Genomic DNA, 26,140 nt, shown 5'->3' on the forward strand with positions numbered 1-26,140 from the left:
TAAATTCATTGTCTAAGGGTTGTGCTTTATTTTTCTTGATACAATTGGACATTTAAAGGAAATATGATATATTCTTCATACAATATATTATTAATATCATAAAATTACTAAGTTTTTAGTTTTTTATATTATTAAATAGTTTCCTGAAAGGATATGAGTACAAATTACATTATACATCCACTTATTATAAAATAGACATTATATAGTTAACAATAATAAATTTAATATTAGTTGCCTTCCTTCTATTATACCTGCAATATGATACTTTTAATTAGGTTCTAGTACATTTATTATCGAATATGTATATAGTATAATTGGAATAATTAATTCTATTCCACAGGCAATAGTTAAATATATAGAAATTCTATATAGTGTTTATCTAAGGATCACATTACAATATTCAAATTAATAATAAACTGTTACCTATAAATACATTATTTATATAAATTAATATAATTTTACACTATTAATGTGATGGTTTTAGTGTTCATACTCATTAAAATAACATCTAGTAACATAATTACTGTATCGAAAAATAGTTACTATATATAGATGATAAAATATTTAAATAAGTAGGCTAAGTTGTGAATGTATTATTCAATTCAAACTTCTAATAAAATGCTTTACAGCATCAAATTAAAAATAAAACATATTGGATAATTTTAGATATATTTAAAAGAATAAATATAAAAACTACTCTATCAGGATTCTGTCTCCTCTTCAGTTGACTATTACCAGTCAGTCATACCTACTACCTCCTCGATACTACCTTCCAATTCATCGACTAAAATGATATTATGGATTTATTTTTAATCAGTAAAATAATTGAAGATCTCTGGAAATTCATCTAAATCAATGCCTTCAGATAGTAAATTATCATCAATATATTGATTAAAGATTTAGTAATTAGGCTGAAATCCGTTCTCTGCCAAATATGTAAATAATTTGATAGACTGTACGATCTAATTAATTTGTAGCTCATCGAAAATTTCATTTTTAATATGAATTTTTACTTCTTTTTTTGGTGGTAAAACTTCTTTTTGTTTAAACTGTAAGCTTGGCTTCTGAAATGGATTTTTAATTATAATGGATATAATATCACCTACTACCTTTGGAGCAATCGGAAATGAAAGAAACTAGAAAAACTGTAGTAAAGTTTCAGTAGAAACAAAATGAAACACTGACTACATGAAGCTTTAAAAAATCGTTTCCTCTATCACAAAAATATGTTCCGGATCCAATTAATCATATAGTTTTTAAATCTCGTAATTCATTTTTTTATAATCACGAAGGGCAGTAGAGGCCTTAAAGGTTGTTTCGGTGTTTGAACGTGATAATGGTTACGCTTGGGTCTAGAGTGGAATAATTGCTTATAATTTATATTATATCGTAGATTGTTAATTTGGTTCTTATTAAAGTGCATTATCAACTATAAACGGAGGTGAGCCGCAACCCATTTTAAGTATATATAAGTTAATAATATCATAATGTATATTTACTTTTAGATGTATTCACAATTTTATTTTTTCTTACATCAAACATAATATGAAAAAAATAACAACAAAACCTATTAAATATATTGTGACTGTTTATATTATGAAGTTTGAATCTTTAATAGATGAATCTGTCTAAAGTTGTATTAATGTCGAAACATTGTTAACAGATAATATATATTCAGACTAATTTGACATTAGTCTAATAAAGTCCTTTGATTCGATTATAATCTGATTATTTAGTTAATATTAATAGCTACTAAAATATTCAGAAACTGCTATATTGTTTATATAATTTTGAAGCTTTATTTAAACCAATACATTTCTTTCAAAATTTGTAAAATTCAAATAGAGCTTTTAATTTAATAAAAAGAAACTTTAAATATGAAATGTAATAACAGAACCCTATAATTGAATTACTTTTTTTTCTTAGACAGAATTATCTAAGTTTTAAAATTGTAAAATTAATAAAGGATTAAAATAACTATTTAATGTAATTTTGGTATTAATAAATGTTGGAATATCTTTTACATGATATGATTTAACAAAAATATTGAAGCTATTAATTTAAAAAATTAGAAACATTTCTTTAGAAAGATAGGGATTGTTAGTCAAGCTGCTATTCAATTCGATTTTAAGAAGTATATTTTTGTTACTTACAAATATTTAAGCTTAAGTAATAATATTTGAAACATGTGTACCAGTAGTTAATATATTATTGAATTAATGAGAATAATATTTTGAACTAACTTAATCATAGAATATCATTTATATTTAGGAGACTGATGATCCTATTAACTATTACGTCCTGAAATTACAAAAAATATCATTATAACAACATTTGAATAACTAGATATTATTATGTAAAAAATGTTAATTAATTGTGGCACTACAGATTTAGTCTCTCAAAGGTGCCTCTGCATATTTTTCTGTCAGTAGACTAGATCTTGTATTATTCCAAACCCAATCTATTTTTGGTGTATTAACGAAAAAAGTTTTCATAAATTCTGGACATGTTTAAGGAAACATTTATATATAGAATGATCTTATTCCATTAATTGGGGATAAAAGGAATTATTTAATTTGCAAACAGTCTTATATTAGAAACGGTATGACTTAGATTTTTTAAATAAATTAGGTTTCTTTGTAAAATCCTGTATCAAATGTAAGACTCAATTAAACATTCTTCTATATATACACGTCGAAACTTAATTACAATTTTGTATTCTATTAAAAATGTGCATATGTGCTAGTAATGTTAATATCGTCAAATGATAATGTCACTATAAATTTAGTGATACTTTAACATTACAAGCTATTTTAATTAATAATGATATCAATTGTCGAAAATTTTGATTATTATACTGACTTAAAGGCAGATAACTAAATAAAACAGAAATTAGCTAGTTAATACATTTTACACTTTACTAATATTATATAGTAATACATAAAATTTATTCATTAGACAAATAATGTCAATTAAGAATATTTTGATGAATGAAAAAAGTTATAAATAGGTTAAGATCGACTAAACAATACAGTTCTATATCATTAATAGTTAATTAAAGTTACTTTTAAAATATGAAGTATTTCAACAAAATTTTATGATCGTATAGAAAGAACTTATCAGGGAAGCTAACTATTTGTTAATAGTCAAAGAGATAAATTATATAGAAAATATATCAGCCTTCTCATCCTAACTTTACACCATCTACACGGCCTAATTTATCCCGTGAGCATTTCCACTATTTTTATGCTTCCCCTTATTCTAGTAGTTCATAGAATCGATTTTCATTAACAAATTCTCTAAGCTAGGTTTACTATAGTTTTTCTTTTATCTCGTCGACGGAGCTGATCAGGCCGACCTCGAGGTTGCGCCGGATCACCACGACTGGAGACTCGACGAATACCCTGAATAGTGTGGTATCCACTTTTTCGAGCTGCCCAGCATCTGAGAAGATGCAAAGAATGCGGTTGACTAAGTCGAACTCCGGCTGAAAGTGAAATAGAGGTGGTCGAAACTCTTTGAGGGATAGGAAGTGTGTTCCGGTATCTACAAGGTGCGACTGGATGCGCTGAACCCAGAACTGCAGCTGGCGGTCGAGTACCTGGGGCTATAGCTGGTAGAATGGCGGGTAGAGCCCAAGGTCCATTTAGTGGAGGGGCTAAAATCTCACTCGAGTAGGACATACTCTCGCACCGCATCATAGCCGAGACGGGTGGTGGATTGCGTAAGTTGCCGCAGCATGTTGGTGCATACATTGCGATGCTGCTCATCCAGATTGCTTTGGAGGATGGTCATGGCGAACTACAGGATCTCCGATCGCTCCACGGCAGCCTGTAGCTGGGTGTCGATGTACTTGTTGGACTTGAGGAAGAATATCCGCCTGATAAACCGGTAGTCAATACAGTTAGCGCGGATGCAAGCGATCGCGATGGAACGCTAGTGGTGGAACTTTAATAACATTTCTGGAAGTGGATGTGGATAATCTGGAGGGAGAACACGATAATACATAATTGGAAATCACAAATTATACTTTCGGCCCAGCCTGTTCTGGAAACTCTTTTTCGCGCTAAACTTAAGAATGGGATTCGAGGTGTATACCGAATAAAGATCAAACTGGTTATCGAGAAACTGGTTTCTGGAGCCTTTTCGAGGCCTCGAACCGGAGACTACTAACATATAATAATAAGTCCCTGTAAAATAAATCAATCTTAATTTTACTTACCGGACAACATAGCTCGCGAAGAATAACCTACAATAGTGAATAAGTTAAAATAATTCTACTCGAAATTCATTATTGTTATACACTAAAATATATTATCTAAGATAATTTATGTCAAACGCTACAAATTATATATTTAGTTGATTTTAATTTTCGTACGATTTCTAGACCTAAATTATACTCTTTCGAAACGAAAGCTGTCAACTGCAAATCTGTACGCTCAAATTTATCAAAAGAAAAACTTAAAACCCTCACATCTTTTCGATCTCCTTGATGCCAATCAATTTAAAGCAAAGTCTTAAAGCCTATCTAGTCATTTCGCATAAAACCAGTCTAGATTTGTCATAAGTTCCATCCTCGCCAATGACTCTGCAATTTTCATAAAAAGTAGTGTATGCACCGGCAATTTGATACATCCAATCGCAAATTCTGTGGAGCATGTTATCATTTGCTGTATCGACTAAAATGGTGTAGCATTTGAGCAAAACTACCAGCAACGACTACTCCTATGGAGCCTTAATTTCAACAGAATTCATGTACTCTTCAGAATAGAAAACAGATCTTTTGAGGTTAAGTTTTCTGGCAATTGATGAGATACGTGTGAATGAATAAAGCATGTAAGAACACGTGTTTCCTTTGAAAGAGAGCATTTTTTCATAAGAGAACTTGTAATCTTTGGTACGCTGTGATGATAAATCAGCATACTTTATTGATCCTATGCCGATGGCTTTTGAGATTTCATCCATTTCAGCTTCAGTGTATTATGAATCTTTTCCAGACTCTTTGATCTGAGCTCTTGCTTAAATAACAGCTTCATTTAATAGTTCCTGAAGTTTCACTGTTTCGCCAGATCTTGTTTTCAAGCGTTTCCCATCTTCCCCTAAGACTACACCAAAGCCAATATGTTAGGCTTAATTTTTCTTGGCCCATCCTACTTATTCAGCAATATCATAAAGTAATTGGAAGTGAGAAGACTATCCTAAATCAACAACATATAAAAGCTTATCTGCATGTAATGTTTCAATTCTATAACGAATTGCTGCAAGATCAGTGGTGTCATAAGTATATCCACCATCTGTCTTTCTTATCATAAAAGGATGCTAAGCCCCTTCAATTTCTATGATTTCTGCTCCATTGGAACTTTTTGCCATTCCATTTTTCTGAAAATATTCTACTATTGGTGCTAACTTATCATTGTAGAACGACTCTCCATATGGCTCTATTACAACATCAAGTTAATCATAAGCAACTTAAAATTCTTTAAGGGATAACTCAACTAAACGTTTCCAAAGTTTTAATGAGACTTCATTTCCACCTTATAAGGTAACGACTTCGAGCTTTGCTCTAGATTAAAATTCAGCATCTTGATCAAATTTAACCTTAGCTTCCTTATAAAACATCACTAAATCTTCAATTGGGAGACACTCGTTATCTTCCAACTTGTTATCCTTAAGATGTGCAATGAGCATGCCGAATTAAGTACCCCAATCACCTAAGTGATTAATTCTATATACTTTGTGTCCCAAATATTCGTTAAGTCTACAAATAGAATCACCAATGATAGTAGAACGTAAATGCCCAACATGCATCGATTTAGCAACATTTGGTGATGAAAAATCTACTGCAATTATTAATGGATCTACTCTAGGTGGGACTGGTAGTTTGGTTTCAGAAGTCATAAATATATTTTTTGCCGAACTTATCAAAAATTTATCTGATAATGTTATATTGACAAAAACAGCAGCAACTGTTACGTTAGATGTAATACTAGTGGTATCAAGTGACTTAATAGCTTCACAAAGACTCTCAGATAATTGTTTCGGAATAATCTTAATATCAAGCATTTATAATTACTTTTAGATTTTCATTGTGTTATTAAGTTAATAATGACCAAACTTGGGGTTAGTAGCAGGTGTAAGATTAGGGATAAGTAATTCCTAATATTATTCATCTTATATTTAAGATTTATACTATTATAATACTTAAGAAACAGCTAATCTACACAATTCAAGTAATGTATCCATTTTACTATAAGGAGTGGAAAGAATAAATAGAATATTAATAATATATTAAATACCAAATTAACTTAATTTATAATTACTATTTATTCGTATTTTATATTATATTCGAATAATCGTTAGATAATGTTTGTTGGCAATTATAATGTTACCATTATATAAAAATATGAGATTAACTAATAGCAACGATAAAGCCTATAATAAATTATATATTAAGATATTAATATTCACTACTTTAAATGTCTAGGTTTTTCACTTACTTTACTTCTTTTATAACATCTATTGTATAAGCAATGGCCATGCTATTAATAATGTTAATGAATTTCTTAGTCTTTTTTTAATTTCTTTAAAAACTTTTCCTCTTGCGTACTTTGTACTATATCAATAGTCGTGGCAGATAGTACATCAATTATTTTTGAATTAAATCTGCTTAGTTCATCAGAGTATAAACGCTAAAAAGTTGTTTAGGGTAAATGAAAAGACAAATTATATTATTCAAACTCATCCTCATAAAGATTTATAGGCTGTATTTACTTTTCTAATTTCATTCGTCTTTCTTATCGTTAGATTATGTCTTAATATTGCATTTTCTTGAAATAAAGTATTGAAGTTTTATTATATATTAAGTATAGTATTAATACTTAAAAATGCGAATAATTTACATATTATCATTACTTTGCTTTTATGTACTACCTATCAAAAAATTTAATTATATACAAAAATCCACCTTAAATTATAGGGATATATTGGTCACATATAATGATAAATATATAGTGTGTATACAATAATATCCGCTGTAAACTATTATTACATAGTATTATATAAAATAATTAATCTGATACATTACATTAAAACTGAATGGTATCTTTTAGTTTGTTAATGATAATCCAAACATGGGCAGGATAAACAGTTGGATTCACTATTGGAAATTTTTCAACAGATATAATGACATTATATTATTAGGCTGTATATGGTGGGTCTTTTGAGTAAAATAATCTAAGATTATAAAGCTTCCTGTCAGTTTTATCAATAGGATATGTTGTTGGCTTTCTTTTAGGTTCCCTTACTGTTTCAATATGGATTAAAATAATTGGATATAAAAAAACGGCATTTGTAGGTTCTATAATTTGTGTCTTATTTTTCATATCTGGGTGTTTTGCTGTTAATGAATATTACCTTTTTGTTATGAGATTTCTAACAGGTTATGGGTCTTAAGTAATGGCGAATACTATTATAGTATTAGTTGGAGAACACGCCTAAAATAATCAGAGAGGATTATTAGGAGTTATGTTTTCAGTACATGTTTGTCTTGGTATCCTACTAGCTACTATTGTTTTATTAATTATAAGAAGTTTTGAGAGTTTATACAATGGATGGTGGCTTACATTTGCAACATCTCTTATTTGGCCTAGTCTTGCATTTATTACCTTATTCTTTGTCCCAGATGCTAAAATAAGAGAGAGTAAGGATATAGCAGTTAAAGAGATATTCTAAATAAAATATATAAAAGTATTAGCTAATTGTATTTTACTTGGAATATTGTAGATGAGCACAGGTATTAACGGTGTTTTACTTTATTCCACGTAAACATTTAACTAAGTATTTAATCATCCCTTAAGTTCAGTATTCGGTGCACTAATCTTAAATACTGTTAACTTTTTATCTACTCTAATCGCTTTAGTATTTATAGAGCGTTTAGGTAGAAAAATATTATTATTTAGTGGTACTCTGATATGCTGTATTGCTCTAATCGGCCTGGTTGTAAACTTTTCTCTACCTATTAGTAATACACCATTATTATTAATATCCTCAATAGTTTTCATTATTGGTTATTAATTTGGGCCGGGTCCCATTTTTTATGTATTTGCTTCAGAAATCTTACCAGTGGAAGCAAAAGGAATATTTACTACTATTATAAATTGTTTTAATCATATTCCTAATATATTCGTAATATTTTTATTCCCTGTATTTGTTTCAATTAAAGAATGGTTACCATACGCTACTTACATAATATTTACAACTTTAACTACCATTATATTATTTTTTTTAGCACCTGAAACAAAAGGAAAATCATAAGAGGAAATTGATACTATAATGCTTATACCATCTAAAAAAATTAAAAATTTAGAGATACAGTATGCAGAAGTATGATTTATTTTTCTATTACTTTTATTCTTCATATAATTTAATAGTGGAAACTATAATTTACAGTTAATTTTCATGTGTTAATATCAACTAGCTTAATTATAAGTAAAAATTTCAATTTAGCTTATAATAAATCTAAATAAACATGTGATATCCAGGTTGTCAATATAATTGTAGATGATGATCAATATAAGTAAAATCAACTGAATTTTATCGAAAACTCTATTTTCAAATAATAAAATAAATTCTGCTTCTATATTAAATAATAAGATAACTTAGTAGAACAATTCAAATTTATTAGATAATAATGATCTGTTGTATCATAGAGATTAGTAATTTTTAACAGCTGCTCTTTAAAAAACTTATATCTATCTATTTCTTTAAATAAATATTGATATACTCATTTATAATTATATATTTGGTTGTATTATTATTGAAAATCTGTAACTAGTACTCAATTAGTGATTTATATTATAAATGTATTTAATAAATGTAACGTTTTGTTCATTTAATATATACCTCAATATAAATAAAAACAATATATAATAAGATAATATAAAAAATAATTTATACCAAAAATAAAAGAACTAAATAGAAAATAGAGTTAAAGTTTATATTTATTAAATTTAATACGGGATACTCACATCAATATTGCTAATATTAAAATTAATAGTTTGCTTATAATTACATCTTTATGACCTTGTTTTATATATGTGTATAGATAATATATGTTGAATCAGATTTTATTTCATATTTAATGAAAATTATTATAAGGAATGATATTTTTTCCCTCGATCATTAATAACAAAATTTATAAAATTATATTAAAATAATATTTAGGTAGTTAATGTTTTTGTTAAACTAAAATATTAATATATTTAAAAATTTCACACTAATTTTTCTGGTATTTCTGTCTGATCAAAACATGCAGTTAACTAATCTGATAAACTAATTACATTTGTCTCCACTACACCTGCCTTAGTTTTTTAACGTTTTTTATGCAGTATCTTGAAAACTATAGTTCCGATACAAATAATTATTAATATAATCCCTATAACTAATGCAATTACCCATTTTTAATCAGTGGGAATTACTGGAAATATCGGAATTACTGGAGGATCTTCTTAATCTTCTTACGATTCTTCATCTTTCCATTTTGATGGCCAGCACATTTAACCTATAATTGCATAGTCTTTTGAACATACAGTACATTTACCAAATGCATCTTTTACAGTATTTGGTAAACATGTTTCGCAACTTTTGCCATCTGAACTACAAGACGCACAATTAACAGCATCTTCACACTTACATTCAGAAGTAAGACCTTCGACACATTTAGTAGGAGTGCCATCTTTACAATAGTAATTATTTTCCATATTCGCACAGCTATCTATACACTCCCCGTTAAGTTTTGTGATATAGGGTTTTTCACATTCATAGCAAAAAGTTTCAGACTCACAATGAGTGCAATTATCCTTACAGTAATTGCATGTATTAGTAGTTAAATCACAGTACCCACGTGTTACTTCTGCACAATCTTCACGTTTATGACAAAGTATGGTACAAGTTTTCGTGGATGGTTTCACAATAAGACCTTCTATACATTTAACACATTTGCCATTTTCACATTACTCACATTCATTTACTTATTTGTTATCTGTACAATAACATCCTTGGCCTAAATAGATTTGATCAGAACATGGTTAACAGTTAACAGTTTAATTGCTGATTGCAGGGCAGTAGTAGCCAGCCTTGCAAGTCTTAGTGACGATTGAGCAGGTACCTGATACTGAACTCAACATTTTCTATATATATATATATATATCAAACACATAATTATAATATTGTTGAGTTTCTGGAAATTGGTAATAATAGCTATATTACAAAACCAATACTGAATTATAGTTTAAAAAAATATATGATATGATTTGAAAAATCATAACAGTTTACGGTTTTGAATTTATTAACAATGATTCTATTTTAATACTATTATTAATAGTAATACTTATCTTAATCGAAATAGTTAAGACCTTTAAATTTAAATTTTATTTAACATTTTTAGCCTTATTAATTATGTTAAAGAGTAAAGTCATTAAAATAATTTAATCTCGTAATACTTAATATTTATCATAAATAATTCATTTGAAGTATAAAATCACAATATCTAAGTACTAACTAATAATAGAGAATTTGTATCTATAATTACGTTAACCATAATTAGTAGATAATCAGAACCTTCTACAAACAGGCAGGAGTTATACGTATGTTCTATTACTATATCATTTTATATAAATCACGGCATTTGTCTCCCAACATTCAGATTAATACTATAAGCAATAGCATTTAGCGTTTAACTATCTAAGCACACTATATTTATTTTTAATGGAATTATCCTACTATCTCTTACTAGTCCCTTATGTTTCACATATTCACTATAATAGTGAAAAATAAAAACGCTGTGGAATACCCACATGCAATAAGTTTAACTTCATAATATTCTATAATTGCTATTTATATTCATTTCCCTAGCACAAGAGCTAATAATTTATTATTGTACTAAGTTTCAGTCTTATTTTCAAATAATTATAGAAGGACATCCACTTCAAATATCAAAACTAATCTTATAATATTCTAAACTATTAGTATGTTTCCAAAAAATGAAATACATGAACCCACTCCAACAAGCTTGTCTGTAGCACAACCTTCCTAATTTAAAGGCCTCAATTCATCTACTAAATCACTCAAATCCGACCCCTTTGATGCTTGCCGCGTAGTCAAACTTTGTGGAAGCGCTAAATTTTCTCTCAGAAAATGCGTTCGAGACGCTAAAATGTGACACAATTTGGGTGCCAAAGGGGGCTCTAGCAATTCAATTTGCAGCCACGTATGCATCAAAATCTGCACTCTCTGTGCTAATTTCTGAACAAAAACCAGCAAAAATGACTGATTTAATGATCGAAGTTGTTTTGTGGAGTGGAAAAATTAACAAATATATTATATAATATTAATAATATATAATGAGTAAAAATCTAGTAAAAGCCTAAAATACATTTAAAACAACCAGCTCTGTTTTAGTGAATAAAGACCAAGTCCGCTAATTCATAGCGAGAGATGGAGTCGGGAGGACATATTTACACTATTTGGCTCTTCAGTAAATAAGTAATTTTGATGCTAAAATTGTTGAAAAATTGATCGAAATTGCAGTTGAACTGCGAATTTCTCATCTTCAGGATAATTTGACATTTACGGCTTTGCATTATGCGAGTATTTCGGGGAACGTGGAGTTCGTCTAAACGCTCCTATCGCTCGCACCTGAAAACGCTAAAATTTTGACCAAAAATGGGTACAGTGCACTAATGTTAGCGTGCTAAAACAATAAATTGAGTGTTGTTAAAAAACTTGTGTGCGAAACTTAGTTAGTTTCGAACGAGGGGCTTTCTGGCATATTTTACGCTGCCATAAATAAAAATCATGAGATTTGTGATTTTTTGGATTAATTCGAAGATGGAATGAAAAGTTAAAATTAAAGTGAAGTTGAAATTTGTGGAAATAAAATACTTCCAAGGAGTAATTGGCAAGATGTTTTTACTGGGTGTTAAGTAACATAGTAGGTAGAGTAAAAAATAGAAATTTATACAAATAAAGCTTAAAATTAAGATTTAACGGAACTAAACTAAGTACAGTTATAGATGATCTAATAAGAGGCTATTTACGAGCCAGTTATAGAAGATTCTTTATACATATAGTAAACTTAAGATATACAGTTAGATACATAGGCACTTAGTAATTTAAGTAAAGACTAAGATGTTTATGAGAGTTTGAGTAATAGCTAGAAATCCTACAAAATGCCATATCCATTTGCTGAATAGGTAGAAGATATAATTTACATAAAAAATACATGCCGGGGAAAGGAATGCTTATAAAAATAAACAAAAACTTAGATTTAGAAACTATAGACTGACAATTTAGAGTAATCCGACATTAATGAAAAGATATTAGAAGAAAAATTAAAAGAATAGGAAATTTAATATCTTTCAAAACTTGAAAATGTTATAGACCATTATGAACTAAAAATGAGTAAAATGAGAGACATGCTTACTGAAAAATTAGACGATTAATCTGAATTAGCTAATGTATTAAAATCCATAATGTAAGATGAGTGAATTAAATATTATATACTTAAATTATATTTAATATTAAAAATGATGATACGGCCAATTTTAGACTCTCTTCTTACACCCGAAGATATTAAAAAATACAGATATGATAAGACATTTAATTACAATTTTATATCACCAGATGAAATTGAATCCTTATAAAATGCATCATCAATAACTCTTATTAGAGATTTTTAAATAAAGGCGCATATACCTTAAAGACAACCAGTGATTTTTAGAAAAGAATTATAATAAGGATAGTAAGATATTTAGTTTCCATAAAAATCAGAAGTGTTTAGAAGACCTAGATCGGCGCCAAAAATTAGTTATTCTCAAACTATAAAGCATTAGGATTTTATTGTTAGTAATAATTCATATTATTACAGAATACCTAATTAAGGGTTACTGCTAAAAACTAAAGTTTGCAAATCACCAGCCACACACAATAACCCAATATAAATCTAACATAATAAAAAAGAACTCGGAATAAGATTACGATAAAATCGAGGAAACTGTTTTTTAAATGATTTTAAAGCTAAGTGATTATATATTTAGTTTAGTTACTTATTATTCTATATTTGGTTTCTAATACACTATTTAGTATTATATAGAAATTTCTATATATAAGCATGAGACGAAATGCGTTTAGTCTTTTACGAAACTTTAGATAAATGTAAATCGAACAGAACCAAGAATTTGCATGTATTTCGAAACAATATTCATAAATTATTTCGCCACTACCTTCAATGGATTAGTAGAAGTAAAAATAAAAACAAATATTAAAGAGTCCCCCTAAAATTCATCTAAATTTTGGATCAGATAATGACTATAATCCCACCATAAGCTGTAATTACGATAATTTAAGAAGAGGAACACCGCGATTGCCAAAATTTTAACAACTGTAAAAGTAACCTTAAGTTTTATAGGATGTTCAACTATAAAAACAAATAACATAGTTATTCATAGACAAATAAGATTATTAGGATATGATTGAAGAAAAAGATAATAATTAAATAATTAATAAATAGTTACTAACAGTTTTTAATAATCTACTCGACGAAAACTTAGAATTTTATATTTGATTATATGATTTTTTATTTTATAGCATGTTTTAACTATTTTTTCACCTAACATAAATGGTATAATTCTATTTTGGTGGCTATTATAAAAATATGTAAAACCTTTACTATTTTATATATAATAAAGTAAACAGTTACAAATATAAATTCACAATAAGTATTACTACTATGAAAAAATATATTAAACTAATTACAGATAATATTTAACAAACGGTTCAAATTTAAAATACTTACAAACCACAAAATATTCGATACTCTTAAAAATATATCAATATATTGATATATAACATATTAAAGTCATTTGAACCACAAAAGATAAATCAAGCATTAAAATGAATAATAACTGTTGATTTATAATTGCCATTCCGTCTAAAATGTTCAGTATACTATTCGATGAAGAACTTAGTAACACTTAGGACATCTTCTTGCGCCTACCAATTACATTTGAATCTTCATAAAATATATAGAAAGTCAGCCAAGTTAAGTCTGGTAGAAGATTTTAGAACATTTGGTCTTAGCAAGAAGATTAGTTGTTAATCAAGTTAATGAGTAATAAAAATGCTCAAAAGTGGAAAGATATTACCGAGACTTTTAATGAAGCTCAAATAGGTAAATATAGAGACACTTCATCAATAGTATAGCATTGGGTTAGAGTTCTTAACCCTAAAAAAATTTTAAAAAAATGGACTGAGGAGGAAGATACATTACTTCTTAATATATTAAAGGTTAGTCCACCTAGATAATGGAAAAAGATTGCAGACCAGATGCCGGATAGAACTGATAACTAAATTGTTAGCAGACTCAAAGCAATCAAAAAGTATGTAATAGATAAGGATAACTAATTTTAAAATTTGTTTCCGTGAGTATTCTTTAATCTTTATTTTAAAAATCTAATGATTTTTAAAATATTTTCGATTGTTCTTGTTCCCTAATTACTTATACTAGATTAACTAATAATTATTTCTGTTTCGTAGCTAAAAAGAACTACCTTAAACACTTTAGTTTCTTCTCTTAGACTAGTTCTGTATAACGATAAATATATATATATTTATCTAAAAATCTTCATTTTCAATGCTTACTATCTATACTAGTTTAAGAATAAGTTAGAGAGTACTGTATATATTATATATTATTATTATTAAAATATAGCTGACAGTAAATGCGATCATGTACGGCCAACAGAAAGTCAAAGACTCCCAAAAAGGGGGATATGCGCTTACCTTTGATACTATCTCCATAACCTATGAATGTCCAAACAGGTGATAATTTTGACTTAAATTTCACCTGCTCAGTCAGACTGAACCCGTCTGATCAAACCTCTTAGTGATTTTCTGATTTTAATTCCCACAACGATTTACTACTACACAATCGACACACTAAACTCCAATTTCTTTTTTCGCAAGTGACTTAATCTGTTCCTAAATTATTAATATTATATACTAAATAATAAGTTATCTCATTCCGCATTTCACAATATGAGTGACGGTTTGCCATACGCCCCTGTTTCACCAACAGAGCGTCGCAGACGCGCACAAGAGCTTCTAGCCCGTCATGCACGAGCATGGGATGCTCAACTTGCAACTTTTACGACGCAGCAGCCGAAGAATTCACAGCACCACTCGAACCTCCAAGTTGACGCCGAATGGCGTGAAAAGTAACGTGCCCTCGCCCGTGCTGACGCTAATTCACGTGCACAGTATGAAATTTCATGGCAAAATTCGCTTAGAACTAACGAGCGCGTTGTGGAGCTCAAGCTTGGCAAGGTCAACCCGGTATCGTTCTTCAGGAAGGACACGAACAACTTAGCCATAAACAACATCCTATAGATGCCAGCCTACGTCCCAATCAGTGAGAAGTTGCCACATGACCTGCTACAGAAAAATTACGACTCGCTACAGAACCACCTCCAACAAATCGAATGCCCAGAAGACACAGACGAGATCGAACTTCCTCTACAAAATTCTCCTTCCTCAGAAGAAGAGGAAAGTGAAATTCAGCAAGAAAATGAGTAGCAGAACGTGCAAGTCGTGAAGAATAAATTCTAGTCCATGATTCCTGCAGGTGCGAATGCCTAAAAAGCTGATGAAATCGCCCGAAAAATTACCAAAAATAGCAACAAAGTCAAGGTTTAAAGGATGGATTTAAATAAAATTAATAAATAAGCGATTATTGAACCTTTGGATAGCATTTAAACACATATTAGGCCAAGAGTTTTAATCAGTAATTTGACGGTGATTTCAAGTGAAAATACACAAGATTCTAATTTGAAAATGAAGAATATTGGTGATTGTAGTTTTATGATATAAATAAAGCAGAGAAATTAAATAACGTAGAACGCCAAAAAAGAAATAATTAGGAAAGAAGTAAACGATGAGTCTACCGCTGGTCCTAGTATGAACGATATTGACGCTGTTAGTTAAAGACCCAGTTAAGTAGCTCCTGGGTCACCAGCTTCAATTTTAGGGAAGCTTAAGACAGCCAAGTTCACTTCAAACACATAATAATTCAATATTACGAAAAAACCAATTATTCAAGCTCCTACTGAATCTGTAGGCAGTGGCCAGAAAGAGAATTAGATATAACGCGATGATATGGCATAGAAAATGTTAGAGAAGTCCTCAACTCCTTCCCACTTAAGAATTCTCGCTAATAGATGTGTTTAGAATTCTAGAGGTGAGATGGAATCAAAAATAATTGTGGCCACCAAAGGAGCTAAATGGCTTTGTGGTTCTGGAGAAAGTAGCAATATTGAGTTTATAGTTCCAAATAATAAGTAATAATAACCTGGTATTATTTTATAGGAGTATGAGTTAGTTTTTGTACCTGCTGTTGAAGTTGAATTTGAAAATAGAGATGATCAGAAAAGTGGGTAAAACAGTGTTATATAGACAGAAGGAAGTACTAGTGTATTTATCAGATGCTATGGTATTTAGAGCTGGTGTTTATAGCTTAAAAAATAAATTGAAACTTTAAATAATATAGGATAAGGTGTAGTAGAGAAGATATATAACCAGAATGTATGCTAAGAAATTCTTTATAGTCTCAGCGATGAAAGCGTGAATATTTCAATCCATAAGAACAAGGAAGTTCTAGAAAAAGAAGATATTGCTTAAAGCATTAAAAAGAAAATTGAGAGTACTGTTATTTAAACTTATTAAAATAAGGTTGTTAAGGCTAAGTGGCTTATTGATAAAGAAATTATTAAACAATTTTTATATGATCTTATTACAGAAGAATCAGGGTATAACATGTCAGTGTTAGATATTTTTGATAATTACTACGACTTCGATGCACATACTAGATTTGAAGAGGTGGGCAATGAAGTTTTTGAGTTTTTAGACTCTATTGATACGACATAAGTTCAAGCCTATCCTTTCATCTATTTATAATTTGCTAAAAATAGTATCTTTATCAACAGAGCTAAATCTCTTAGCAAAGTTATTTTAAAGCATTAATACCTATTTTAGAATATAGAAATATTTGATAAGTTCCGTATAAATTCATGTTAAATAGTTAGAAAGCGACTTTTGGCATTAATTTCAGATGAAAATGCTGAAAAAAATATAATTATAAACCAAACTAGTGATTCAGAGATGTATTTAATGCAAAAGGCTACACGTGGAACCATTATAAATGCTGCCCTTTTTTCTGAGTTTAAACCTAGTAAAATCGTCAACTTGTTAATTAACAAATTAGTAAATGAAATTACACTTTCTGTAAATAAATAAGTTAAATTTGATAAAACTAAGTAGTATTCAGTCAATGAGCAATAATAAATTTTTGCAAACAAGCGACCAATTTATGATGGTAATTTGATTAATTTGTTGTATTTAACTGCTGCTGTAAGTAATAAGAAACCAGTGTGGGATATTTTTAATATACTGAATAAAGTATAAGATGAAACTTTAGAAGAGAGGAAATTATAGCTTTTAGAACTCTTAATGTTAAAAAGCATTATATTTGATGTTGAAATTTAGGTTAATTCTGAATCTGATAATACAATCAGGTCAATTATTGGTAAAGCTGTAAACTAGAAAATTATTGATTAAAAACTTATTGTAGAGTAACAGTACGATTTTATGGTTGATAATACAAAATTATTTGTTCCAAAATATACAATTGAGCAACTCAATAATCTTATTCAACTGATAAAGGCTAATTCTACACTTGATAATGAGCAGTTCCTAGAAAAGTTCACAGTGGAAGAGATTAGTTTAACAATAGTACCTGATTTGGTGTTTTTATTAACCAGAGAATTCTTATATAGTCAAACAATGAAGCATCGTGTATTTTTAAAATTATATTATTTAGAAACGGCTAATATAAATGATATGGATCCATTTAATATACTTACACTGGCTGAAAAGATTATATTAACATAAAACTTAAATTTCACTACTCAAAACTTTGCTTAACTTTATTATAACTCAGTTTTCACTCCCGATCTTTATCAATAAGCCCTGGAAAAACTAATGATTTTTTAACCAGCAACTCCTAACAAAGGTCCGAAAGCTACAAAACCTGGAAAAGACACGGTAAAGATTATAAATTTAGCACCAATCTAGTCCAAGCTTCGTCTACTGAAATAATTTAATTTTTCTGCATCAACTTTTACTGGCTCAGTGCAAGAGGCATTAATTTAAGCTCATGTATAAATCTCAGCTGAACAGCCACAATCATCTTCTAAGTAAAAGCGTGATCCTAAATAAGTTGATTTTAAACCTCTCACTTTACTAACATCACTTAATCATTAGTATTTTACTGAATTTTCTTCTAATAGCCTATTCTCTACGTCATTATAATTATTTTTTAAAGATTAATATGAATTTTCAAAGTTATAAAACTAGCCTCTTGATAAAATTTCTTACTCATAAATGCTCATTGATGTAGTTAGCGTTATTTTCTCCATATCTGCATCTCCAAAAATTGATGCATTTGATAATTATAAACTTGAAAATAACGAGGAATAAATTGAGCTGATTTAATAAAATTATCAAGAAAAGCGTGAAAAATTACTTAATGATATTTGCGATCTTTGTGTTATTCCTGAATAGCCACCACCTAAAAAAGGAGGAAAAAGCTCAGTCGAATTTGAGGTTCCAATAACCGATACTAAACAACTTAGAACTACAGTAATTAATAATCTTAGCAACGTGATCTTTTACCCCCAATCTTCATTGGTTTAAGAAGTGTAACAATAAGAGTTTAAGCCTCGTGAATTAGGAGATAATTAAAGCAGCCTAATTTTAGCGTCAATGGCGGAACTTCCAACTGATTTTTAGTTTGATAAACCAGTTAAAAAATTTGGCGGATCAATGAATTTGAGCACTTTTGATGCTTCTGAAATCAAAATGGACGAAGAAACTGATCACAAAAATGCTACTATTAAAGAATCAGGATATTGCACATCACTTCCTGAAAAATATGATGTAGCTCATTAAATTCGTATACAAGCATTTAGGCACGAATTTGACATTTTTATTGACTCACTTTTCACTGAACTAACCAGCGAGGCTATAGTTTCTCACAATGAAAATGTATCTAATTTTGACATTGATCTTGATGATTTTGAGACCACAAAAAGTAAAATGGAACAATTAAAAACAGGCGAACTCACGTATGAGTAGGCTGGTATAGAACCTGAGGACTTCGTTGAACCTGCTGAGATGGTTCCACCTGAATAACCTTTACCAAGTTTCGGTTTTAAGGATATTATCGAACAAATTGAGTTAATTGAGAAGAAATTAATGATTTAAAGCGACTTAATTTTTTGTAAAGGAACTGATATATCGATTTTATAAAGTTTAGCATATCGTATTTTTGACTGCATTTATTAAGCATATTTAAAATATTGTGAATAAGCTTAAGTTGTGTTAGAGAATGAGTTTAATGGGTCAGAATGCGAGAATTCAGCTAAAAAATTACTGTTTGATTGCGGTGAAAATTTAGGTATTTCAATCGAAAAATATGGAATAGATGTTCGGATCATTAAAGGGTTGGAAGAAGTAAACAAACATCCTACTATTCTTATTGAGGATATGGATAAAAATACTCTTTTTAACAATATATAAACTTACTATAAGGCTTTTGGCATTAGATTAGAAATTGATTAATAAATTAATGAATATCACTTAAAATAGGCCCAGGAGTTAATTCCTAGCTACTAGATTTAGCCATTTTCTATAATTCCTAGTTTTAAACCTAAATATGTAAATAACTCGGCCATTGACTCGTTTTTGTATTAAAATCCGGATAAGCACACGTTTAAATCTATTCCGTAAATATTTTTACTAAGTGATATGTCCATATTTAACTAACATATTTCAAAGGTTGAGAATTTAGAAAATTTCTTGGAAGTGACTTAAGAGAATGCTAAAAATGCATTTGACGTCTTAGGATGTCATGCACCAGTCAAAGACAAGAAGAAGGATGACAAAAATAAACCAATCGAACATGCACCAGAAAAGGTTGAAGAAGATGCAGAAGGTGAGGAAGAAGAGGAAGATGAAGATGAGATTAAAATACCTGGATATCTTAAAGAGGTAGAACCTGAAACATAAAGTAAAAGAGACGTTTGGGGGTTCTTATTTAACTAGTGCTTGGAAAGGAGTAGCTGTTGGTTCTCTGCTGCAGATAAGATTGCATTATAATTTGAAAAAGGGCTAAATTACGTTTCTAGAGATTGGAAAGAATTGTATGATTAATGAGCTGTTTCTATACAAAAACTATATCTTATATTCCTAGTATAATAAATAAATTTTGGTTATAATTTACACTCCACCTTTCTAGAATATGGCGATTGATCTCGATTTATTTATCGAACGTGTATTTGATGGTTAGATGTTATCTGAAGAAGAAGTTGATTAAATTTGTAAACTAGGGTAAACTTTATTAGATTAAGAACCTAATGTTATATAAGTTCAAGCACCGGTTACTATTGTAGGCGATATTCATGGTTAATTTCATGATTTGATTGAAATGTTTAGAATCTGTGGACGTCCACCTTATACTAATTATCTTTTCCTTGGAGACTACGTGGACCGTGGCTATTATTCAGTGGAATGCGCTATATTAGTGGTTCTACTTAAACTTAGGTACCCTAATAGAATTACTCTCATTCGTGGTAACCATGAGTCCAGACAGGTCACTTAGGTATATGGTTTTTATGATGAAGTTTTACGTAAATATCGTTCATAAACAGTTTGGAAATCTTTTACTGCTTTATTTGATGTTTTACCAGTAGCTGCTGTTGTTTCAGATAAAGTGTTTTGTATTCACGCTGGTTTATCACCTGGTTTTGAAACTATCTCAGAGTTAAATGAATTATTTAGAAAATAAGAAATCCCACATGATGGCCCATTGGCTGATATTCTTTGGTCTGATCCTGATGTTAGATAGGGTTGGGGAAGATCTCCTCGTGGAGCTGGCTATATTTTCGGTGCGGATGTTACTGAGAAATTCTTAAAAAGAAATGACCTCAAACTAGTAGCAAGAGGGCATTAGATGGCTATGGATGGTTATTAATGGAATCATGACAAGTAAATAGTTACAATCTTTGGTGCACCAAACTATTGTTATAGGAGTGGAAACTAGGGAGCTGTAATGGAAATAGATGAGAATTGTGGTTACGGATTTATTTAATACAAGTATGCACCTAGAAGAGGAGATCCAAGTGCTCATTGGGTCCCAGAGTACTTTTTGTGAGATTGCTGCGTTTATTTTTTTTAGTATTTATATACTTTTCTTTATAAATTAACAAAAGATTACCAAATTAAAGTAGATTTAAATTTGAAAGTTTATACATTATATTTTATCAATATAAATACATTATGTACTCAAAATGCGTAAAAAGGTTATTCCTTAATAATCATCTCTCCAATAGGCAATAGTCGAAGCCAATACAAAAATCGAAGAAACTGCAGAATAAATATAGTAAATAGTGGCTTAAAGATAAGCCTTGGAAAAATAAAGAACCGCGTAATTGGCCGAAAATTCTCTACTATAATAAAAGCTACAGGACCTAGATGCAGAAGTTACATCTTTAGAACGAGAGTTAGATTTAGAAAATAAAGTTGATACAGAAGACACAAAAGACGTTGAGATTGAACTAGCTAGATTAGAAAAAATTGAACTAGAGCAAAATAAAGAAATTGTAGCTCTCATGGAAGAGCTAAGATCGGAGACAGATGTAGGATCTAGACTAAGGGAAGAGATAGTGTAGTAGTTTAATATTTTGCAGAATAAGTTTTCTAAGTGATAAAATTTTACTTAAAAATCAATTAAAGATATAAAGTATATTTCTATACTGTAAATATGTAAAAGAAATAATGTGTAAAGTATAAATGGAATAAATATTAATATAAATAATTGATATATACATATTACATATCTAAGATAAACTGCACATATCTAAAATATAAATTTTTATCGTATAAAAATTAGTATCGAGATAAACTGTTAGAAAAACACTAAATAGATTTAAGTTCTGTATCCTTAGTTGAAAAATATAGAAGGATATAAAAAATAAAAATACAATCTATTAAAAGACAAGTTAAGATCATTCCCCTGTAACTCTTTTATATCCAAATGTACTATTTCTGATAAAATAGATTAATAGTCCTGCAGTGACCAAAACTCCAGCCCCAGCTCCCAAAAGTATTCCATATTTTAAATGCTCATCATTAACACATTTATATTCGTCCCCAACCACTTAACAAACATATCCATTATTACAGTCACCTATATTACCACATTCCGCCTTAAGACAGTTACCATTAACCCCAGCTCTCCAACCAGGTCTACACTCACAGTAATTATCAGGATCTTATGAATCATTATAACAGCGAACACACATTTTTTCGTAACTTATGAAGTTATTACCTCTACAGTCACAATTCTAATATTTTTCATCAGTACATTTACCTTATCCATTACATTTCCCATGTAACCCATCACATCCTCCTTTTATACAAGAGAATCCGCCTTCATATTGCTCTTACTTAAATGTATATTTTGGACAGAAACAATCCTTATTTTCGTCCCCATTGCATTACTCCAAACAGTAAATTTATCCACTTTAATCAATTCCACAAGGACCATTGATACAAGATGCAGGGCATGTTAGACAGTGCTTACTATTATCTTCAAAAACATAGCCATCACATTTACCACAAAGTGCGCCATAGAATCCATTTTTACATATACAACCATTTGCAAAAGTCGAACCAAATTAGTCCAGACAAGTTTTATTATTTAGGCTTTCATTACACTCCACACAAGTTCCAGAATCATTACAGTCAGCATTTTTCTTACAGAAATATTTTCTGCAGATTCTGCCATTTTGGTAATTTTCTCGATTGTAGCCTTACGGACATGTGCATGATTAATCAATACAAAATGACTGTGCTCCAGCTGGCTCTATACAGTTTTTATCAGTTTTACAAATGTTCATTAGGTGTTAAAATAAAAAAGCAAGCAGTTATTTATGAGATATAATAATAATTTTAATATATTAGCAATTGTATAATAATTGGGAGTGAAAAATGTATTTAATACTATATAATAATAAATAAATTATTAAGTCATAAGATTTAATATAATATACAAAACTGGAAGAGTAATTTTTTAAGATTAAAGATTTCACAAATATAATTGCGGATATTTAAGAATATGTAAATAAACTATTATTAGTTAATAATGAATAACGGCCTACCATTATTTTGTGATTTTCTATCTAAATAATGATCGTATATCAACATATCTGGAAAATACTTACAAAATCAACTTAAATAAATTTAAAAATGATCTTTTATAGGTAATAAACTTTATCAATATAACTTTTTTGAATATATTAATTATCATATGTTGTTGAAAAATCGCATTTATCAAAAAGGATTAAAAATAATGAATACTTCCTTATCTTATTCTACACAAATAAGGAATATACATAAATATCCTCTCTCCAAATGAAATTTTAGCTTCTAGGTATTACTATGATGTTTGCAAACACATCAATTGGGGCAGCAGTGTTATAATTGCCGTTTCGATTCGCAGTTCTGGGTCTTCCCTTAGCGCTATTTTACTTTTTCATGACCACTGGAATTTCAGTATACTTCTTCTACCAAATAGCAAGAATAACGCACAAGTACTAGGCAAAAACTGTATTCGAGATAATAATGAAGACAGCAGGCAAAGGGACTGCAATTCTGCTGGATATTTCGATTATTGGGATGCTTTTTGCTATCATAACTGTGTATATAATTGTTGGTGGTGACTATGTCAAAACTATCTGGGACTTAATTAATCCAATAGATAAATGTGTGGAACCAGGGGCTTTTGAGTAGGGGGCTTGTGATAAGTATAAGGTATGTATTAAAAAATCTAGTTAAATTGACGTATATACAAGATTGATGGTCGGCGGGCTATTTATACTAGAAAGTTTAATAGGAGATCTGCGTATACTTAATATTATTTCGTCTAGCGTTGTTTTTGTGGCTGTTTTTACAGTAATTGCAATTGTAATAAGATCATTTTAGGGTCTTATCAGTGGAACAATTCCTAATATTCCAAACTATACACCACCTGTACCTAGAATAAATACCAAACCTTCATTAGTAGCAGCATTGACTTCAATACCTTCTTTCTTTTAACTATATGGTATTTAAATGTCTATAACTCCTATTTATAATGAGTTGGCTGAGAATAAATACGAAATGGTCAAGAAAGCATCTTTATATTCAACTATTATAGCTGCCGTTATATATATTATATTTGCCATATTTGGAGTTGTTATATTTTATGGAGATAATTAATCTTAAAACTTTCATTAGGATAATATATTACTCATTTTTAGTCCTCAAGACAAATTAATCACTGTTGTTCGTATAGCATATTCAGTAGTTATTTTAGTTTCATTCCCTGCAATCTTATACGCACTGCGAGCTACAATTATGGGATAGTTTAAATTAAATCGCAAAGATGGTGTTAAAGGAAGGTTAACATTCTACCTAAGTGGTATTATTATTGTTATTTTTTCAACAATTGTAGGTGTTTATATACCTTAAATATTTATTATTTTAGACTTATTCGGCGCAGTTTTTGGAATAATATTCTTCATGTTGGTACCTTTATTAATGCTTATTTATGAAGATTCTAATGATAACCCTGATATTATTGCGGTTAACTTTGCTGCTGCAGACATTTAACCAAATAGAGAGTTTGTAGAAGAATCTGAACATGAGCAGTGCAAAAAAAGAATTAAAAGAATTAACATATTATATTGGATAATATTTTGTATCTTTGTTGTAATTGGTTTGATTGGGTTAGGATTTACTTTAAAGGATATATTCACAAAAAAGACATAAATTTGTTGAATGATGTTATAATGTAAATTTATTATATATTTATATATAATATAAATTATTTTATTTTATGCTATACTTTGACATAGAGAAGTAAACCTATTATGTCTAGGCAGCAAATTCATAATTTTACGCACTGGATCCATTTATTTTTATTAAAAAATTAATATCAATTGAGATAGATGTAGATTTATGTGAAATCATTGATTGTATTAATCATTATTATTAATCTGCTGAAATAAGCTTAAGTTAAAGAGATGATCTTATTTTAATCTTAAAAGATGATATAAAAACATATTAAGAAGTTTATAAAATAGCTCCGTTTATTATTGTGAAAAAATATTAATTGGCCTCTTTCAATTTTAAGTAAACTATGAATATTTTACGACGTTTTCCTATATAAGTGGAACTGGTATATTTGATTATTGAGATTCTTGTAGATTTTAATTATGAATAAATCTAAAGTATATTTTCGGCAATACATGCTGAACCATTTATTGTAGGTTTATAAAATCCGGACTTTTTCGAAAAACAATCAGAGTTAGACTAAATAAACATATTACTATTTTTCATTACCTTAAATGTAAATGTAGATAATTTCATCAAAATAGATATTAAAACTAGGATATTTATTTAACAATTAAAAATTAAGTTAAATGGTAAATCGTAATCAAAGCATTAAGAACCAGAAATATTATAAAATAATATATTCTATTAAAACTTTTAAGAATATTTTAATTAATAATTTATAGAATGTAAATTGTTAATAGATTTATCATCAATAAATATTTATTTGTTATTATAAGTTAAAAATACTAAAGAAGAATTACAATTTTTAGAAAAAATAGGCCCTTACATAATTGAGTATGTACTTACAAAAGAAATTTAATTTGTATAGTTTTAAAGCAAAAGTTATAGTCTAAAAATATTATAATTTTGTCCTCCTTAATTATTTTATCGATTATTTTAGCAAATCATGTAGCAACACTCATAGGGGGATAAAAAATAGATCAGCTAGAGATTTAGCTAATTTACGAACTAGATCATAAATACTATTGATTAAGATCAGTTTATAATAGAAATTTTAAAGTATAGATAATAATTACCTCGCTAAGATATCATAAACGTTTTCAAAAAATTACATGACTTAGAGTAGTTTGAA

At 29.0% G+C, this 26,140-nt stretch overlaps 16 protein-coding genes across 16 annotated transcripts; 9 read left to right on the forward strand and 7 right to left on the reverse strand. All coding sequences in view use genetic code 6, as the record gives it.

The window, feature by feature from the left end:
- Window positions 1-701: 701 nt before the first annotated feature.
- On the reverse strand, window positions 702-1,457 carry SS50377_25263 (uncharacterized protein; the record flags this gene model as incomplete). The annotated part of the gene is made up of 1 exon (XM_067909096.1): window positions 702-1,457. The coding sequence occupies one exon, from the start codon at window positions 1,455-1,457 to the stop codon at window positions 702-704; it is 756 nt and encodes a 251-aa protein (XP_067763917.1).
- Window positions 1,458-3,184: 1,727 nt separating this feature from the next.
- Window positions 3,185-3,646, reverse strand: SS50377_25264 (STAS domain-containing protein; the record flags this gene model as incomplete). The annotated part of the gene is made up of 1 exon (XM_067909097.1): window positions 3,185-3,646. One exon carries the CDS (start codon window positions 3,644-3,646, stop codon window positions 3,185-3,187), a length of 462 nt encoding a protein of 153 aa, XP_067763918.1.
- Window positions 3,647-3,666: 20 nt separating this feature from the next.
- On the reverse strand, window positions 3,667-3,960 carry SS50377_25265 (uncharacterized protein; the record flags this gene model as incomplete). Its single annotated transcript, XM_067909098.1, has 1 exon — window positions 3,667-3,960. The coding sequence occupies one exon, from the start codon at window positions 3,958-3,960 to the stop codon at window positions 3,667-3,669; it is 294 nt and encodes a 97-aa protein (XP_067763919.1).
- A 510-nt stretch (window positions 3,961-4,470) lies between these two features.
- SS50377_25266 (Arginyl-tRNA synthetase) lies at window positions 4,471-6,243 on the reverse strand (the record flags this gene model as incomplete). Its single annotated transcript, XM_067909099.1, has 1 exon — window positions 4,471-6,243. One exon carries the CDS (start codon window positions 6,241-6,243, stop codon window positions 4,471-4,473), a length of 1,773 nt encoding a protein of 590 aa, XP_067763920.1.
- A 221-nt stretch (window positions 6,244-6,464) lies between these two features.
- Window positions 6,465-6,824, reverse strand: SS50377_25267 (uncharacterized protein; the record flags this gene model as incomplete). The annotated part of the gene is made up of 1 exon (XM_067909100.1): window positions 6,465-6,824. The coding sequence occupies one exon, from the start codon at window positions 6,822-6,824 to the stop codon at window positions 6,465-6,467; it is 360 nt and encodes a 119-aa protein (XP_067763921.1).
- Window positions 6,825-7,095: 271 nt separating this feature from the next.
- On the forward strand, window positions 7,096-8,388 carry SS50377_25268 (Sugar transporter family protein; the record flags this gene model as incomplete). The annotated part of the gene is made up of 1 exon (XM_067909101.1): window positions 7,096-8,388. The coding sequence occupies one exon, from the start codon at window positions 7,096-7,098 to the stop codon at window positions 8,386-8,388; it is 1,293 nt and encodes a 430-aa protein (XP_067763922.1).
- Window positions 8,389-9,269: 881 nt separating this feature from the next.
- Window positions 9,270-10,184, reverse strand: SS50377_25269 (Cysteine-rich membrane protein 2; the record flags this gene model as incomplete). Its single annotated transcript, XM_067909102.1, has 1 exon — window positions 9,270-10,184. The coding sequence occupies one exon, from the start codon at window positions 10,182-10,184 to the stop codon at window positions 9,270-9,272; it is 915 nt and encodes a 304-aa protein (XP_067763923.1).
- An 855-nt stretch (window positions 10,185-11,039) lies between these two features.
- SS50377_25270 (Ankyrin repeat-containing protein) lies at window positions 11,040-12,545 on the forward strand (the record flags this gene model as incomplete). Its single annotated transcript, XM_067909103.1, has 1 exon — window positions 11,040-12,545. One exon carries the CDS (start codon window positions 11,040-11,042, stop codon window positions 12,543-12,545), a length of 1,506 nt encoding a protein of 501 aa, XP_067763924.1.
- Window positions 12,546-12,587: 42 nt separating this feature from the next.
- Window positions 12,588-13,082, forward strand: SS50377_25271 (uncharacterized protein; the record flags this gene model as incomplete). Its single annotated transcript, XM_067909104.1, has 1 exon — window positions 12,588-13,082. The coding sequence occupies one exon, from the start codon at window positions 12,588-12,590 to the stop codon at window positions 13,080-13,082; it is 495 nt and encodes a 164-aa protein (XP_067763925.1).
- Window positions 13,083-13,210: 128 nt separating this feature from the next.
- On the forward strand, window positions 13,211-13,621 carry SS50377_25272 (uncharacterized protein; the record flags this gene model as incomplete). Its single annotated transcript, XM_067909105.1, has 1 exon — window positions 13,211-13,621. The coding sequence occupies one exon, from the start codon at window positions 13,211-13,213 to the stop codon at window positions 13,619-13,621; it is 411 nt and encodes a 136-aa protein (XP_067763926.1).
- Window positions 13,622-13,992: 371 nt separating this feature from the next.
- Window positions 13,993-14,481, forward strand: SS50377_25273 (Myb-like DNA-binding domain-containing protein; the record flags this gene model as incomplete). Its single annotated transcript, XM_067909106.1, has 1 exon — window positions 13,993-14,481. The coding sequence occupies one exon, from the start codon at window positions 13,993-13,995 to the stop codon at window positions 14,479-14,481; it is 489 nt and encodes a 162-aa protein (XP_067763927.1).
- A 612-nt stretch (window positions 14,482-15,093) lies between these two features.
- Window positions 15,094-20,325, forward strand: SS50377_25274 (uncharacterized protein; the record flags this gene model as incomplete). Its single annotated transcript, XM_067909107.1, has 1 exon — window positions 15,094-20,325. The coding sequence occupies one exon, from the start codon at window positions 15,094-15,096 to the stop codon at window positions 20,323-20,325; it is 5,232 nt and encodes a 1,743-aa protein (XP_067763928.1).
- Window positions 20,326-20,410: 85 nt separating this feature from the next.
- SS50377_25275 (Serine/threonine-protein phosphatase) lies at window positions 20,411-21,322 on the forward strand (the record flags this gene model as incomplete). Its single annotated transcript, XM_067909108.1, has 1 exon — window positions 20,411-21,322. One exon carries the CDS (start codon window positions 20,411-20,413, stop codon window positions 21,320-21,322), a length of 912 nt encoding a protein of 303 aa, XP_067763929.1.
- Window positions 21,323-21,458: 136 nt separating this feature from the next.
- On the forward strand, window positions 21,459-21,875 carry SS50377_25276 (uncharacterized protein; the record flags this gene model as incomplete). Its single annotated transcript, XM_067909109.1, has 1 exon — window positions 21,459-21,875. The coding sequence occupies one exon, from the start codon at window positions 21,459-21,461 to the stop codon at window positions 21,873-21,875; it is 417 nt and encodes a 138-aa protein (XP_067763930.1).
- A 300-nt stretch (window positions 21,876-22,175) lies between these two features.
- Window positions 22,176-23,069, reverse strand: SS50377_25277 (Cysteine-rich membrane protein 2; the record flags this gene model as incomplete). Its single annotated transcript, XM_067909110.1, has 1 exon — window positions 22,176-23,069. The coding sequence occupies one exon, from the start codon at window positions 23,067-23,069 to the stop codon at window positions 22,176-22,178; it is 894 nt and encodes a 297-aa protein (XP_067763931.1).
- Window positions 23,070-23,583: 514 nt separating this feature from the next.
- Window positions 23,584-24,990, forward strand: SS50377_25278 (Amino acid transporter family protein; the record flags this gene model as incomplete). Its single annotated transcript, XM_067909111.1, has 1 exon — window positions 23,584-24,990. The coding sequence occupies one exon, from the start codon at window positions 23,584-23,586 to the stop codon at window positions 24,988-24,990; it is 1,407 nt and encodes a 468-aa protein (XP_067763932.1).
- Between the last annotated feature and the right edge of the window lie 1,150 nt (window positions 24,991-26,140).

Source organism: Spironucleus salmonicida, chromosome 5 (genome assembly GCF_000497125.1).
Source record: "Spironucleus salmonicida strain ATCC 50377 chromosome 5, whole genome shotgun sequence".
Lineage (NCBI taxonomy): Eukaryota > Fornicata > Diplomonadida > Hexamitidae > Spironucleus > Spironucleus salmonicida.